Source organism: Dreissena polymorpha, chromosome 11, assembly GCF_020536995.1.
Source record: "Dreissena polymorpha isolate Duluth1 chromosome 11, UMN_Dpol_1.0, whole genome shotgun sequence".
In the NCBI taxonomy this organism is placed as follows: domain Eukaryota; kingdom Metazoa; phylum Mollusca; class Bivalvia; order Myida; family Dreissenidae; genus Dreissena; species Dreissena polymorpha.
Genome location: NC_068365.1, coordinates 82,872,087 through 82,890,938, shown reverse-complemented (window position 1 = coordinate 82,890,938; position 18,852 = coordinate 82,872,087). Strand labels below are relative to the sequence as shown.

At 34.0% G+C, this 18,852-nt stretch overlaps 3 protein-coding genes across 4 annotated transcripts in view; 2 read left to right on the top strand and 1 right to left on the bottom strand.

Annotated features, from left to right (window-relative positions):
* LOC127851898 (uncharacterized) overlaps positions 1 to 10,149 on the top strand; it is a 71,361-nt gene extending 61,212 nt beyond the window's left edge. For both annotated transcript variants that reach the window (XM_052385853.1, XM_052385852.1), the window contains exon 3: positions 9,674 to 10,149. In XM_052385853.1, the coding sequence (XP_052241813.1) occupies positions 9,674 to 10,027 (354 nt within the window). In that variant the 3' untranslated portion in view covers positions 10,028 to 10,149. The remainder of the gene's footprint in view (positions 1 to 9,673) is intronic.
* The window catches only part of LOC127851894 (translation initiation factor eIF-2B subunit gamma-like), a 488,689-nt gene that overhangs the window by 116,957 nt on the left and 352,880 nt on the right, over positions 1 to 18,852 (bottom strand). The gene's annotated exons all lie outside the window — the stretch shown is intronic.
* Positions 10,112 to 13,019, top strand: LOC127849985 (uncharacterized; the record flags this gene model as incomplete). Its single annotated transcript, XM_052382720.1, has 1 exon — positions 10,112 to 13,019. A coding segment is annotated over one exon (909 nt), but the record flags the coding sequence as incomplete, so codon positions are not given.

Here is an 18,852-nt window from a genome sequence, read left to right as displayed (position 1 = left end):
ATTCCGTTCGAACCAATTTGTATAGAAAAACGTTTTATTATTGGTAGTGATGTCTTTATTGTCCCATAGAATGATTTTACTGTTTATTTTGGTTTCTAAATTATGAGTAACTTTACACCATACCGATAGAACATTCGATAGAAATATGTTTTTGGTTTAAATTTCGTCTAAGATATTGTTGTCGATATTACATTCAAAGAGTAAGGCGTCACCATATGTTTTAAGGATTTTCTGGTAGCATAATTTCCATTTACTCGTATTGGTGTTATCTAAATATCTTTTAACCCAACTGCATTTAATTGCATACAGGAATGAATCTATATCCGTAAGTCTGATACGTCCATATTTTACTTATTGAATTAATTCAGTTCGCTTAATTTTATCTGATGTATCGTCCCATATGAAATTACATATTTCTGATTTTATATCTTCAATTATGTCATTCGGTGGGTTTGGGAGAACTGTTAGTGTATATATTAATTTAGGGAGTGCAAACGTTTTCACCATCGTGTTTTTTCCGATTAGTGTAAGTTTACGATGGTGCAATGATTTTAAACTTTTTTTAATTTTGTAATTTAGGCATTGGTTTTTTTAGAATTGTTTCATTTTCATTGTTTGTAAAGGTTATTCCTAACGTTGTTGCTTCATCTAATGTCCAGTTGAATTTCATTTATTTTTTAAGATGAATATTATTTTGTTTAAATTTACCTACTCGTAGCACATTGCATTTATTATTGTTTAGTGTAAGACCAGATGCCATTCCAAAAAGGGTTAGCGATTCTATAAGATTATCGAATGAGGCACTACTGTCATTTACAAAATAAGTTGCATCGCCAGCAAATAGGGACTGTTTAATTTCTTCGTCGGATTCTAGCGATATTCCCTTTATATATTTATTTGGTTGGATATTGTGTGATAGATACTCGATGCATATAATAATATAATAGCGAGAATTAAAGTGGACATCCTTTTCTTACCCCTCGTTCGATGTTAAAACTGTTTGAAAAAATCCATTGTTAATAATTATACTGTAAATATTGGTGTAAAATAGTTTTACCCATTTAATTACACTTTCACCGAATATCATATTTTCTAAGCAAGAGAACATAAACGAATGTTCTAGTGAATCGAAAGCCTTGTCTGCAAAGAAATGAGGCCCGAATTGTTTGGTTGGTTGAAATAATGTATGCATTCTTGTATCAGACGTACGTTTTTACCAATGTAACGCCCTTTAATTAAACCAGATTATGATCTTGAAATGATTGATGGTAATATTTTTTTATTCTGTTTGATATACATTTAGTTACTAATAGGGCGCCAATTTGGAAAGTTTTTTTCAGGTTTTGGAACGCGTGATATTATACCTTGTGTTTGTAGCATAGTTAAGTTTTCGTTGTTTAATGAATACTTAAGTGAATTAATTAGATGTATTTTTATATATTATTCCAGAATATATTATAAAATTCGATTGTGATGCCATCAGATCCTGGACTTTTGTTATTTTGCATTTCTTTAAGGGCTAATCCACATTCATATTCATTAAGTAATCCATCGCACATTAGTTTTTCCTCTTGATTTAAAGCATGATGTTTATTTTTAAAAAGGGTGTTATTTTCAACATGTTTTCGTTTATAGAGGGTTTCGAAAAATGAACGTTGTTTTTCTAGTATTTGAGTTCTGTTTGTTATATCTTCGCCATTGACTACCAATTTGTGTACATTTTGTCGTTTACTTCTCCGTTTTTCGATGTTTGCGAAGTATTTTGTATTTTTTTCATTTAGTTTAACATTTTGTTCACGTGATCGTAGTATTATTTCATTAAGACGTGTATGATAAATTCCTTCTTATACTTATTTTTTTGATGGTATTTAATCTTAAATGGCTTTGGTGTCGTTTGTGTTTGTTTCATGTAATTGTTTTTCAAGTGTTTCAATGATTTTGATTGTTTTAGTTTCAAGTTTGTGTGTTTCTTTTTGTTTAAATGATGTGTATCTAATTGTTGTGTTACGTATGTTTCCTCTAACACATGTATGCCTAGCGTCTAGAAAAAAGTCCTTGACAAACAGCGTATACTCAGATGAGACGCCGCAGGATACAGCGTCTCATCAGGGTCTGCGCTGTTTGCTAAAAGGAATTTCGGTAATAAATATACTAAATATAGAAATAAATATACTAGATATCCCTTATTTTGGAAAAATACTGATCCAATTTAGAAAGATAGGAGAGTCCACTAGGCATAAATGAGTTAATTACATCCCATAAGGTGTTTGGGTTCGCATCTTTATTAGTTTGGACTGTATTGAATATTTCTTGTTTTATTAGCGTTTGATATTGTGTATCTAATAAGACGCTGTTGTTAATTTTATAGTATCCTGGGCCTCTTTCAGGTTGTATTTTGTGCAGTTTAAGTTCGACTAGAGAGTGGTCAGTCATAAATCCTGTTGTTATGCTACATTTTTCAATAATGTTGCAAAGAGGCTCAGATATTAAAAAATAGTCTAATCTACAAAATATTGTTGATTTTGTGTTTGAGTGCCCGGTGAATTTGCTTTCGTTTGGATATACTGTACGTCAGATTTCAATCATATTGTAGTTTTCAATTATGTTATTTAAAATGTTTCTAATTTTAGGATGAGTATAAAGGTTTCCCTTCTTTTTATCTAATAATGGGTTAAGAACAGTATTGACATCACCCCCGACTTTAATGTTTTTATCTTGGTTATTAATTATTAAGGATTGTAATGTTTCGTAGAATGTGGGATCATCTGTGTTAGGACCGTAAACGTTGATTAATGTTAATTGTGTTTCGTGTATTTTGATATCTATGCTTGCTTGTCTGCCAATTATTATTTCGTTAAAGTTATCGACTGTGATCCCTATATTATTTTTTAACAGAAAGGCAATGCCTTGTTTATTAGTATGTTGTCTACTGAGAAAGATGTATCCGTACCATTCATCTTTAAAGGTTTGTGCTAAAGTATGTGTCAAGTGACTCTCTTGTAACAGGCATATACTTTTTTTTCGTCGAACGATTTGAAGATTTCAATCGTTTTTCTTTATTGTTTAGCCCTTTTACATGTAAAGTACATATGTTAATCAGTTTAAAAGGTTGAAGGTGATATTAATGATAATTTGTGTGTGCTTGTCCAGCTGGTTTCTATTTTTTAAAGTCCAGTTGCTTTCTATTTTTAGACATAAGGTGTCGATACATAAAAACAACACAAAAAGAAAACAAAAATTATGGATACAAAAAGATGAATATTCCATCTCTCTCTATATATACTTGATATTCGTTCAATATGAACGTAACACCTGTTTGAGAAAAAGAATGCAAAAGAGTAATTTTTAATAAATTCAGTGTAGTTATACATTCATTAGACATCAATGTATAATTCGAATCGGTTTAAACTGTCAATTATTGCTTCTTGTTGTTCGTCTGGAGTTCCCCTGGGAGGAAGTGTAGAGAGATTCAGAGTACGACTTTCGTGGCCAAGGCTTTGTTAACCAGTTTTTGTAATCCGCGTAAGCTATCTGTGTGGCGTGTCGGTTTCCTTTGAAAAGCGCGTAGATTTTGCCCTCAAAGAATAAGCATTTTTCATCGTAAACACTATCTTTAAGTCGCACTGATGCCAGCACTTCATCGTTAAGATTTGTAAGGTCCTCGTTGACAAAGATGCCGATGCCTCTGAATTGCTTAAGATGTCGATTTTCGTGTGTCGCCTCACAGATTTGATAATAATAGGCCTGTTTTCGGTTTGTTTGAATTATCCCACTCGGTGGGTGATGTCTCTTTCACTGGGTTTTATCTGTATACCTAGGTGTTTGTTTACGAGCGATACTATTTTTTGTGTTACGGTGCTTGACGATTGCCGCTCTTGATCGTCTAGAACGCCAGTCATTCTGATGTTGTTCCGTCTACTGAACTGTTCCGTATTGTTTTTGAATTCATTATGAATGGCGGCAGTGCTTTTTTAAACTTGTGACATTTCGTTTTTATACGCAAGTTTAAAAAAAACGGGACGTATTATAGTTTCACTTTGGCGGCAGGCGGGCGGGCGGGTGGGCGGGTGGACGGGCGGGTGGGCGGGTAGGTGGGCGAGTGGCTTTGGGCGGGCGGGCGGTTGGTCAGAAGTGGTATCTAGACAATATCTAGGTCAAGTTTTTGAATATGGGTCATGCCGGGTCAAAAACTAGGTCACAGGGTCACTTCGTGCATTTCAAGCATTTAGCATGGTGTCCGCTCTCTAATTGATGTAGTTTTCATCCGATCTTCATTAAACTTGGTCAGAAGTTGTATCTGGACAATATCTAGGTCAAGTTCGAATATGGCTTATGCCGGGTTAAAACAAGGTCACGGGGTCACTTGGTGCATTTCAAGCATTTAGCATGGTGTCCGCTCTCTAATAGAAGTAGTTTTCATCCGATAATCGCCAAATTGGTCAGAAGTTGTATCTAGACAATATTTAGGTCAAGTTCGAATATGGGTAATGCCGGGTCAAAAACTAGGTCACAGGGTCACTTAAACCATTTCAAGCATTTAGCATGGTGTCCGCCCTCTAATTGAAGTAGTTTTCATCCGATCTTCACCAAATTTGGTCATAAATTGTGTCTAGGCAATATCTACATGTAGGTCAAGTTCAAATATGGATCATGCCAGGTTAAAAACTAGGTCACGAGGTCAGTTAGTGCATTTCAAGCATTTCACATGGTGTCCGCTATCTAATTGAAGTGGTTTTCATCAGATCTTCACCAACTTTGGTCAGAGGTTGTGTTTAGATGATATGTAGGTCAAGTTCAAATATGGATCATGGTAAAGTTATTAAGTTGTCCAATGCCTTAAGACGGGCGTATCTTGGGACAGTTTGGCACTATTGTTGCTTTTAAGTTCCTCGATTTGTTTGTTCTTTTCTTAGACGTCATTTTGAAAATTTTCAAGGTCACGTTTTTGTTCAAAAACGCTTCCTTCTAGGATTTCGAGTCTGCGTAGAACAGTTCCAAGAAGTTTCTCCTTTATTTGCTCCACAATTTCCTGAACAATTTCTCTAATGAAGGAACAAACTTCTTTTCTTAGAACTTTGGACAGTTTGTTATTTATTTCCAGTTTGTCTGTTTTTCTGTTTGTTACTATTAAGGGGAGTGTTTTTAGCAAAAGTTTCTTCATTTTCAAATACCGTACTGTCAAGTAGATTTGCTTCTGCATTTGTTGTTTTGCTTGCAGTATATGAGTGCTGACGTTTTTTTCATTTTGTTTAAAATGCTCATACGGAGCGATTGCAATAAGCCGCTAAAACACGTATTAAGTCTCTTTAATAAATCGCTATAGCGAGGCATTCAAGCGTGACGATTCGATCCACTACGTCAAGCATGACGAGTGACCAATTATGGTAATCGCTTTGTAATACACCTGTAAAACACATGTTACGCTATTTCCCGCCCATACCTCTTACTGTTTAAAAACCGTAAATATCATTACATTGTCAAAAACTGTACGATTGATGCATACGACGTAGAGTCCTATATATTCGGAACCGGAAGTACGCCTGTTTATTGCTATGCTTATAAAGAAGCTTTTTGTTTCGAAGATATTGCGATAATATTGTACATTTGCCATGAGTTGTAAAGTCTGTTGGTAACATTAAACCGCCTCTGAATAGTAGAATGCCCTACTGTTTACAAAGCTAAACGGATCAAATACAGAGCAAAGGCTGGAATTGACTCTGTTAATGTTGTTTGATGTAAATAAAGCAAAGCGACCCTTTATTGAGCTTAAATGTCCCAATGATACAATCTCGAGAGAGTTAAAAATAAAAATAAAAATTTAATAAAAGTTTCAACTAATATTTGAACAAGAAACATTATTGCCGCTTCATATCATAATAAAAAATCGACAAAGCATTAACTAACAGCCTATGAAATTCTAAATCAGTAATCTTTGTAACGGTTAGAAGCTCAGTAGTCTGAAATTCATATAAGCACTGTCAACTATCGGATTGTTCGTATATAATGTATTTTAGACTCATATATTTATTATTTGAGCCCTTTTCTGAACGGCAATTTCCGCTAAATAAACATTGGCGTATACAAGTTTTCCTTTAGACGATATATACCATAAAATCGGACATTGTCATCCCCGATTGGCTACTTTTAATAGGATTAAAATGTTTAATTTCATGACAAAATTTCATGTTGTGAGAGCTTGTATTTTTAGAATGTTGCTATGAACTCATCATTTATCTGATTGGTCAATTTGGTATCTCATGCGCACGAGATCCGCGAAAAATGTTTCATACTTGTTTTTGTAATAGACGAGCACACTGCGTTGTTTAAAAAATTAACTTGAAAGTAATTGTATTTAACGGACTGCATAGACTAATCTTGGACGACACTTTACGCACATGCATAAGCCCGGTTTTCCAAAAACAAGGCTCAATTATCTTTTTCTAACGTTCGATCAAGCTCAAGGCAGAAGTAGTTCCTAGTGAATGTTATTTGGTAAGAAGAAACAGGAAACAGTATTTGTCGAAGGTTAAATTTAAAACACATATTCAGCTCTTTGTTCTTATGGACTCACATACTTTTTTTACTATTAATGCGAGATATGTGTTAAAAACGCGACCTTAATTATTGATATGAAATACCTAATGATTTAATGAATGTTAAATTATGAACGTTAAATTGCCGTATTCTAATACTTTTATTCATTTGAATGTACATTATTATGCAATTTACGCTTTTATCAACCAGCCGTTTGTCTATAAAGTTAACATTTTTTCAATGATATATTTTAAAATCAATTGTATTGCTGTATGTATTTTTGTATAAGGCACTTCTCGACGGTAGCTGTATATGCAAATATCCACATTTAGTTCGGTCTCACTTTTCTCTCACTATGAATGGCTTATGATTAAGATGAGCTTAGTTAACACAATACATCAATTGTTAACTTACTACCGGTATTATTGAAGAATAAGACATGTATGTTTTACAGTGTAAAATCAATAATATACATGTATATATTATTAGTTACACTATTAGTAACTGATAGCGTATGGGATATACACCCGCAGTAACTTCATACCATACGAGAGCGAAGCTCGAATATGGTGTGAAAGTACTAAGGGTGTATATCCAATACACCATCAGTTACTTACTTTGTAACGGTTCAGAAACCTGTGTACGGTGTTTCATACAACCGCTGATAAATCTCAAGACATAAAAAAGTGAAATGCCACACGTCACACATCTATGTGGAGAAAGGTCTTTCCAATTCAGCACGTTAATAAACTGCCCACTTTCTAATACTATTAATACTATTTATCGATATATGAGTCTACCCCGTTTACGCATAATTAAACTTAAGAAAGTATATTAAAATAGTACATTTTAATGACATAATACAACACTTAAATACATACTGTAATAAAACCATGAGTGCGTGAAAATATTACATTTGTCCATTTGATAAATACCACGACCTCCCGTATCTGTTAACCGATGCGTAAGAACACAGGCAGTATGTACAATTCAATGCGGGTACTGCGCTGTCATGCAGCATCTAAGACCAGTTGAATGTTATTGTTTACATTCGGGATTTTCCGCTCATGCGCACTGACTGGTTGGCAAAAACATTGGTTACAGTAACGTTATACATGTATACATGTCTTTTGTTTAGTTAATAAAACGAAACAAAAATCCGAAATAAACATTATTACACTTAAATAATAGTGCAAAAATATAATATTTAGTACCAATAAATGTACTTTCATAAATATAATTTCCTCTGTATAAAAATACGAATAAGTTATTAACATCAGAGTAAACGTGGTCGGAAATCCAACAAAACAAAACAATAAATATTGTTTCCTATTTTTTGTGATTGTAAGATTTTGATAAATTATATTTCAAAGATAATAAGACATACAATAATTTGATTAATATTATAAGTGGTGTATATTGTTCATCAGCGAGCGAAAGTGTAAGAGGGGCCTTTAATCAATTATAAAACGAAGCCCTAAAAGCGGAATACGTTATAATTTATAAACATTGTAGTAATTTTATTTTCCATTGAATGAATTACCGTTTCGTTTCCATCGAATGACAATATCATAAAGTTGAGCATACATATGAAAAACAAGAACTTCATATTATGCACATTGAACTGTCTTTGCGTGCACTCTCTTTACTGGTGATCAGGAGTGATAACAATCTAGCATTTTATGATAAATAAATCTATATATTATTTATTTTAAGCAAGTATGTTTTACCCTTGTGTTGTTTGCTTGTTTTCATGATGTCGTTTAGTATTAACACGTAATAGCCGAGTTTACATTTGCCGATACTCGTTAAATACTTGGATTGTGTAGCAATGAAATTGCACAATATTTTTTATTTATAGTTAGTCAACACTATGTTATTATGAATAAACATGCTAATATATATATAGACTGGTTCCTGTTAATTCATTTTGGACAAATATCTTCATTTATTTAAATACGTTAAAATATTTTATTACATGATTCGTGTTGTTGGGTACTGGTTGAATTCTAACGGCATATTTTTTCTGACAGACTTCTGGGAAGGAAATGGAAATAAGTCCGGAAGTTCATGAGACAAGAAATTAATCCAAGTTGTGAAGATTTTTGAAAAATGTCCCTGAGAAATGCCAAAACGTTCAAAAATGTCCCTTACAAACAACCCAACCTTTAACCTTACAAGCACCATAAACAATTTTTCTTTTGTTGATAATGCCCTTTTTTCCCAGGTCTGCTTGTACTGTGTGTTTGGTGTTTTGGAGCATCTTCCCCTGACTCACTGCGCCCTCTCCAATAATTAAGTTTCTCACTTTTTGTCTCTAAATATTTAAAAAAAAAAGCATTAAATGTTTCAATGTTTGGAAAGCCTGTGTAGAACATCACTGCATGCTTGTCATCACTTATTTTTTTCTATTCATTGCCTTTTCGTAATTTCAAACGCATCGTCAGTATTAATAATCTAAAAAATCGGTATGGAATGTTTGTTGCTTTTAATCGAATACGAACACATTATTTAAAGATTACTTTAAAGTTTAAACATTAGCATTACATGAGTACAGTTATCACATGGTACATGTAGATGTTTACGATTTGTTTTATTCTTATATGATTTTTTACACAATGCATGCAATGTATATTTCGGCAATATGCCTACTCTTGGCAAACCGGAACTCTCAAAAAACCGGACTATCAGGCCGGTCCCCAGACCGTCCTTTTTACAGAGAGTCTACTGTATACAAATTATTGGTTATTTTTTAGAAAATTAATAAATGCATTATTATTTTGTATTAATTTTTTATAGCAAAATGGTGTATATGTGTGTCTTTTTACACTACTTATTAAAGTTCATGTTCAAAATAAACTTAAATTAACAAAGTAACATACACGTAATAATAATATTTGCATTTGTTTTGTACTCGTACTATTTCTTTCATTATTCAATAATGCAACATACACACACATTGTATATTATGAGGAACTTCACTCTTTAACAAAATAATAATTTAACACTAACAATACTTTGAAACGTTATTTAAATTGTATATTTATGTGTATAGTTAATAGTTTAAAGTGTTTATATTTAAAATACAATTGAATACTCATCGTTAACTAACTTGTAGATTGTCCTATTGTGTTTTCAGACTTATGTCGAAAATGTGTCCGTGGAGATATGTACTATAATGACCCGGCTTGGATACGGGGAGGAGATGAGGCGGTGGCGAGTTGAGAAACATAGGGAGAATGATAGAATGCATAATGCAGGATCACATGATTTCACTGAAATCACAGCTGGCAGCAAGGCGGAGGGGCTGACGTGCTTGCTCGAAGGCGACTTGGATTTGTTAACGGTGTTGAACGGTGTCCTCTGTGTAGAAGCTGGTATCAGTATTCAAACAATACTAGACGGCGTAGAAGTGTACAGGATGGATACTCGTGTATATCCAGGGCACTGCAGACTGTTACAAGAGGGACAAACGCATACACGTTGGGAGTAAATTCGCAATTGTCTGTTTGACGATGGCTCTGGACACATTCTACTAAGTAGTAGTTTATTTATAAGTGCATGTTTGAAATCATTTACAGATTCAGAAATAGTGGAGCATGAGCCAGCGGGGCCGTCGAGACCGGTGACATTGGAAGGTGTTCTTCATGTGGACAGAGTAGCCGCTCTACGTTGTCACTGCCCCAGCATTCTACAACGATGGGCTGCCAGACCCCGTCATTGGCCGTCGCCAGTCATAGTTCGGAAAGTCGTATCATTGGGAGCATTTCTAACCCCGGTAGGTTTTAAGGATAGTCAATATAAGGACATCGAGTGGAGGATATGCTTTAACACCGGTGAGGCAGAACTTGTAAATAATCTTAATGGCACACAAGCGCATGTGCATGTTATGCTTAAAATGATTCTCAAAGATGTTTTAAGGCCTCGTAAGAAAGAAGTAACATCATACGTGATTAAAAATATAGTACTTTGGCAAGCTGAGCGAAACCCACAGAACAGCTTTGATACACGGAGTTTTTTCCACTGGCTTCAAAACGGACTGAGAGAACTTAAGAATGCTATTGTCACACAACAACTGTCATACTACATGATTCCGGAAAGAAATTTAATGGCAGCCTGTGGTTTGCAAGATAAGCAGCAAAGACAATGGGTAGCAGCTATATCGGAAATGATGGACGATGGTCCGTGGGTTATTATGAGACTGCCGAGGATACGACAGGCCATCTTGGCGTCCCCAGAGCCGATGTTGTGGTTCATCAAGAAAAGGATGGAGCTGGAAATGCTGTTCCTAGAGGGGTTGAACAGACACGACACAGTTCAAAATGAGAACGGAATAGTTGATGAGTCTGATTCTGAGTGTGATGCTATCCTGCAGGATATATTGAGACGTAGGGGAGAGCTAGTGACGGAGGTGGCGCAACGGATGCTCGAGGAAGGCTCTTCTGTTACTAATATGTCGGCTATAACCTGGAGATTATTAATGTGATAATGCTTTAGTGTGCAAGGCAAAAAGTGTGCTGGAGGATAAAATCAATTTTACACAAGGTAAAAATGAGAATGAGATGCAGTTTTGACTCGAAAATAACCCTTCAGGAAATAAGAAATCGAATGAGCGAAGCAGAGAGAGAGAGGGGGAGAGTTACTTTAAAATATCACATTCCATAAACCAGGCTGTCAAAACTTATTAATATAATTTAAATCAGTGTGAACTCTCATATGAGTGCAAGCTACCTACACACTGTAAGGACTCCTCCTGCACCCACATGTAAAAAATATTGTGTGAGAGCAATTTGTGTGTTCTAAGTGTGTATACATAGACGTGGGCTGAGTGAAGATAGCTACTTTAAATTTCAATCTGTTCTGAAGACCAACTCTGTCAAAACCTATGTATAGCATACGGTGTGATTATTGTACAGACAATGAAATTTCGTCTTGGGTTGTTTACCAAAGATTCGGAGATAATCAACTTTAGTATGCATTCATGTGTTTTGCGTTACCACTTAAAGTTAAATGCATGACACATCAATACATCTTGAGCCTTGCATACTTTATGTGTTTGTCAAATTATTTTAAAATCCGTAAAGGCATCGGGGTATTGAGCCATAAGCTACATATGGAGAAAACATTACTGTTATTCTTTAATATTTGAGCTGAAAGTGTGTACTTGACATTGATTGGTAAGGAAGTTGTTTGGATCTGTTTGATGATTAGCGCAGACTGATGATGTGCTACCCTGTCCGCTATGAAGTCCCGTGAAGTGTCCTGATCTCATAAGCGGACATTGTAGCGTTTGACCAGACTGCGTTCATGCACAGGCTGGTATGAAGCTACGCTAGCCGCATGTGGCATAAGACACATTTTCGATTGATGCGGCTCAATTAAGCGCCACATGCTAACTTCAAAATAAAGTGACAGTGTTAAACTGTGATATTTGATTTTAAAGTATGTCATTGAAACTGAAAGCATCATTCTCTGCCTCATATGAAATATTATTTGTGAAAGTAATTTAGGCAAACATTTGTGCGTTTATCCAAATTGTTGCATGCAATGAAAACTCAGAGCTCCGAAAAAAGTATTCAAATAATAACGTGTTATACTGGTATTAAAAAATGACATCAATGTAAAATATCAACTTTGAAAATGTACAAATGTGGATATGGCACGTATCACGGTTCATAGTACATGTTAAATGTATTGTTATCTTGCTATTGAAACGAACTTTAACATTGAAATTATAACACCAGTACAAACTTTTTTTTGTATTTTATTAAATCATTTAATCAGATTATATCGATGACATGTTTATTATTGTATACTCACCTAGCGTTCAGGAGGTTCGTTCCTAACTCTGGAAGCTTTCTTAATGTTGTCTCGAATCAACAGACCTCAAATAAATATCACCTACAGCTCATATATACCAATAGTGAATGCACTATGAAACACATGTTACTATTAATTTAAAGGTACTGAATACATCGCAGTCCAACATAGAGCCGCGTTCTTGGATAACCGGACTTAAAAGAGTATGCGTAAAGTGTTGTCCCAGATGAGTCTTTGCAGCCCGCTTAGGCTAATCATGGCCCACACGCTATTATGGATTTTTTTGTTTAAAGGAGGTCCCTTATTAACGAACATCCATTATTAACGAACATCCAACTTAGGGATGTGTCGTCCATTATTAGCCTGTGCGGTCTGTACGTACATGCATTAAGTCCAGTTTTTCAAGAACGAGGCTCAATGTTTAACGCTCATAAACAGCACGTTTCAATACTACATCATCATATATTCCAACATATATATCATGTCTAATTTACTCTCAGCATACACGAACGGCTTATTATGAATTGCTTTCATGACTTTTTTCTTAATTGTGAGTGTTTAAGTTATTACTGTTCAGAATCAATCAAGAACTTGAATTTTTACTGATCGTGTCTACATTGAAACATGACTTTGCTATAAATTATTAACAAAATGAGACTAGTGTAAAACTTGTCCAATGTTGTATAGTCGTGATTCAACTAAGCGTGAACACAGATATGGGAGTGGCGTTTCATCTGGAAAGTCTCGAAAACATGTGTCGAGATTAGAGTTAAAATATTGACATTCTTGCAATATAGACCTTTATTATTATTTTGTTTCAAAACATTTAGTATTCATTGTATCATGTTTGCTTTGTGTTTTTGTATTTAAGTAGAATATTGTGGTTAGATTTAAACGGGCAACAATTCTTGTAAACTTCTTCACCAATGAATCCATTTAACTTTGATTCCCCAAGTATGTATTAAAATGAAAAACTATGAGTATGTTTGTCTCACGTTATCGCGAATGTTCATCTGTCAATACATGACCGTCAGCCGTGTTAATTGATGTGTTTATAAAATATGTATGAAATATCTTCGTCACAATCGGCTCGGGCACTAATTTGTCTTTGCTGCTTTTTATAAATTTCGTCCTCAATGTATACTTTTTAGTGCCTACTTTGTGTTATTGTAACATAATTATTTTTATTAACATATTACAATTTAACAGATATACAAATCGTACAATCTCACTTTCAGCTTCGTTTTAATTTATTTTGAAAAATATACGCGTGTATAGATCACGCAGCTTTTTATCATATCTAGGATTATTTTCTTTTTGATAAATTGTGCCTCAGTCTATAAGCTTATTCATTTTAGTTATAACGCTCATATTCTGTTACATTTATTTCTATAGTATATAACAGTCACATAAACAACCAAACAATGTAATATCGATCTTTGACACCCAATATTGTTGCTTCTTCCTGTATTTGCACGACAAGGATCTGAAATATTAACTATATGATACTATATTCGTAAATCTTTTTGTAAAAATAAGGGATGTAGTTTACACTTATTCCTAATTTCATTTCATCGTACCTAAGAAGTTGTAACTCTGTTGCTCTGGTCCCTCTTCTACCATTTAGTAATTTTTTACATTGCAATTAAATTGAATGCGTTTTAGTTCCTTTTATTAATGTTTAATATGAATTGCGATGCTATACGGTAAAATTAAATGTACACGTATAATTATGTATCATGGATATTGCTATGCCAAGTGTGAGGTTGAGCGCTCTTAAACCGGTTTCAACCCCAAATGCTTTGCATTGACCGTTTCAAGTTGGTGACCCCAGCTTTATTCTACTTTATGTGTATGCTGTTTCGTATTGTGCCCTACTATTTTGTCAATAGGTCACTTGCCTATTAATAAAGTACCACGAAATTGTGTATAATTAGAATTCAATCTGATGAAGCAGCTGGAGTTTAACTTTTTTAAATGATATTTGATGATGATGTTTTGTTCTTCACTCATAAGTGCAAACTATGTTTAAACAAATTTTGAGTATTTAGATAATACATGTTTACACATTTGCAAATAAATTTATTTGATAATGTGTCATAAATCATGACTATGTTAACCGTTATTTGGTAATGTCATCGCAAGATGATTTAATACATTAACATATGAATGCTTTTGATATAAGTATATTAAATCATACTTATTTGATTTTGTTGTTCTTTAGACAACATTGCAAACTATGTTCAAACTAATTTTGAATACCTTTGCAAATATTTACAGTTGAATATTGATTGATTTGATCGTATGTTTTTCCTCTAAACATCAGTACACATTAAATTTAAAAGTAAATATAAATATGTGCGCACATTTACACATTTGCTTTTAAATTTATCTCTTCATGAGTCATTGGTTAACTATTATTTGATAATGTCATTGCAAGATGATTTAATAAATCGAAACGTATATGAGAAACTTTACAACTATTACTATAATATAATGTCTCTTTTCAGAGACATATGATTTGTTCTATTTGATGTGTTACTGATGTTTGTTTTGTGTGCATATTATTTGACCTATTGCTTGTTTGTTTGTTAAATTTTGAGACTTAATTAGATGTGTTTTATGTTATCGTAAGGTGTCAATTGTTGTGTATTGATGCTGTGTGTCGACTTTTCATAGTGTTTGTACAAGTTGATACTTTTCATGTTTATTTGAGTTTCAAACTGCTCATTTTGTAGACAGTTGAGTAATATTATCTCTGATTAATTCCCCTTTTCAATAAGATTGTAGTGTGAAAACATACCAGGCTTTATGGTTTACTATTTTTAATGGACATCAAGCTTTATCTGTTTAATTGTGCGACAAATATATGTGTGTATGTATTTTCTTTAGTTAAGTAACATTCAGAATGTAACTTCACAATCAATTTTTTCAATTCAGATATGTTTCACGGTTTTACATCTTTGAATGCCTGTAGACATTTTGAAGAAGAGGGGAACTGTGTAGTTAAGATCAATTTATTGTCTCCCTTTTCATATAACATACATTTACTTTGGAAATTCTATTCGTTTTCTAGAGTGTGCGTTTACCTATGAAAGCTAACGAATGCCTGTATTTGTTATATCCGATGATATTCAATAATTTGTCCGATGCAATGTTCGTAATTTCATATATTCCGTTTATTTATTGTAAATTTTCTGACAACGCTTGCATTGCCGAGACCGTCAAGTGGACGTAAGTAGTCCTTACCCGCGGTTTATTTAAACCTTGTGAGTTGTAAACTTGTATTCCTGTATTGGATTTTTTTTTGCATTATAAAACGTGTTTTAATTAGTGTATTAAGTGGAATATATGTTTCTTTAATAATTCAGATTATGTCATGGTGCATTTCGTTTGTAAAGCTATTGTCAGTGTTTTGTTTAGGCCTTTTCGGCATGGCTATATTGGTCAACGTCAATTAAATAGATTGAATAGACCTATGGAAGGTGTATGCCATGCCACCCTTTCCACCCCAAACACACTAGATCTCAATGTAATCAAACAAGACTCTGATCGCCTCAATCATTCTAAGCCAACAAGCCAATGTCTTGAGGGCACTGATAAAGCCCATACAAAAATTAAATTCGACATCTTGAAACAAACTTTATTTATAAAATCTTGGGGATTTTCAATCGGAACGTCTACTCATTCGAATGAAACATTTTTGTTTTCCAGGACACGTGCAGTTACCTTGAACATTCAGAAAGAAACAGAGACGAAAACAAATACAACGTACTTTTACTCTGTACAAATGAGCAGGCAAACATTTTTAAGAACGAATTGCAATTCATCCATCCTGTCTGCGTTTCCATCGGTCAATTTTATGACGATGCATTGTTGTTGTCGCCAACACTATTGCGTAGCATATACCGCACTGTTAATGTTAATCAATGACCTGTTTTTGCTCGGATCACGTCGGGCCCAACACATATCGACCTTATTGATTTAACTGCAAGAAGATGCCACTTCACATCAATGGCGCATTTCTTGGAATACAACATGGCGTAGAAAGTTTGATTTCTCAACCAATTTACTACTCATCAAAAAGAAAAAGTATGCTCATAAAAAGTATGTGATGAAAATAATAAATAAAAGCAAATACAATAAATAATAATTGTAGTAAAACTCGCCTTATAATAGACGACTTAAATATCGTATGTTTCATGTATCTTTACTCTGTGTACATTACACGAATAATCCATGAGATGGCTGTTTAATAGCTTGCTTATTTAGCATCGATACTCATGCATCCAGTCTGTATGTTTCTCAACTAATCTGCACTATAATACGCTGGTACGATCTATAGTTGCAGGTAAAGTATAGCTTTAAAACTAGGAGCAAGAAGCCAGATTGATTTGTGGACCCATCACGAACTTGCTATCTTTATTGATTGCAGATAATGCGAAGGAAATCAAAATTTGAGTCCCTGTCTGTGAAATCTTGGCTAAATATGTCTTCCGAGACTAGCCGGTGCAGGCTTATCAGATCCGACACTTTCCTCCTTCACTGGATTTTCGTAAGGAAGAGACTTCTAAGTTATTCCATCAATTCCGAAAGTTTCGTACCTGATTAGCTTCAAGGGACTGCACAGGCTAATCGGGGACGACGCTTTACGCACTTGCATTTAGTCCAGTTTTCCGAAAATGGGGCTAAATTGGTACTAGAAGTAGGCGCCCATATAATATAATGAAGCATTTAAAATCTCATCAAAAACACAATTTCGTACGCCGATTGCATAATATTCTCGTCAAACACAGTGTAAACTGTATAAATTTTATACCACATTCTTTATCAAACAGTTTACGAGAGTATTTTTGTTGAAAAATGATAACCACTGTTTGTAACAAGACCAGTCGAAAGAAAACCGTTTCAGATATATTGGCTTATTTTGTCTCGATTTGATAAATAATGAAATATCTAAAATAGTATTAACAAACAAAACGCAAAAAGGCAAACTGCATTTAAATTAATTTGATATGACCTGCTTTATGAAGAGAAACAAGATGATCGGTAACATGACTTGCCTGATCCCATGCTATGCCAATAGTGTATATTGTACAAATATAAATAACAATATATTCAGATCTTTAAATAACAATACAAAATTATATTATTATATACATTTGGGCCGTGCTCTGTGAAAATGGGGTTTAATGCATGTGTGTAAAGTGTCGTCCCATATTAGAACGTACAGTCCGCACAAGCTAATTAGGGCGACACTTTCCGTCTTAACTGGATTTTTGTTAAGAAGATACCTTCTTGAAGCGAAAGATATGATAAAGTGGAAAGTGTCATCCCTTAATAGCCTGTGCAAACTGCACATGTTAATCTGAGCAACACTTTACGCAAATGCATCAAACCCCATATTCACAGAGCACAGGTTCCAGATAAATCCTAAGTATAAATGTAAACAAATCCCAGTGTGCTGATTTTTTTCTTATTCTGATGTGTTGAGAATGTATATGTACTCAGAGTGATATATTGGTATCTATTAAGATCATAGAAATAGAAAGCTGATACCAAAGTTTGACGCTTAGGATTCCTCACAATATACAATTATTAGTTGTTCGCTAACGATACAGTGTTCTCAGAATCGAAGTGAGGTAACTACGACGATTTTCACCCAACAAAGTAATACTGTCGCATCATAAATGTCAACAAGTTCAGATCATTAACTATATTCATTCAAAAATGAACTTATGATGTTGAATGCAATTCTGTTTTAAGGATCATAAATTGAAACAAACCAATGAACACTCTTTTACGTATCGCAGAAGAGCAAAGAAATGAATAATTAAAATTTTGCACTTTTTTACGACATTGTCAGGTGGTAGTTTTGCGCAGCAAAGGTAGTAACTTAGAATCTGACGCTATACATAGATCATGTTACATAAAACTTCTATCAACTATTTCCTCCTCTAAATGTTAATTCATAGCTTTATTAGAAACACTCACGTTTATCAAATATTAAATATAATTGGCAGATTATTATATTCTATTAGTTATGATAATATTTAACGAAGACCTTCGCAATACTTGGTATCCATAGTGCCGACAATCTTTAGCGACATAACTAAATAGCCTGCATTAAGTGCTGCCCCCAAATACAGCATTGGGTTTTCCAGTTGAACGTTTTCCCATAATATTATTAGAGGAATGGTAGTAATATAAAGAAGTGAAACTCCAGCTGCTGGAGCAGTATTGAATTTTCATTAAAAAAACAATTAGTTGGTCCTTTATTTAAGGCAAGTGACCGATTGCCCAAACAGTACAAAACAGCACAATACAGCACAATACAAACCAACATAAACACAAAATATGAATAAAGCTGGGGTCACCGCCTTGGGACGGTCAATGCAAAGCATTGGGGGTTTAAACCTGGTTATAGAGCGCTCAACCTCACACTTGACCCAGCAATATTCATAATCATTTAAGTGTAAATAAAATTTAACGTCATAG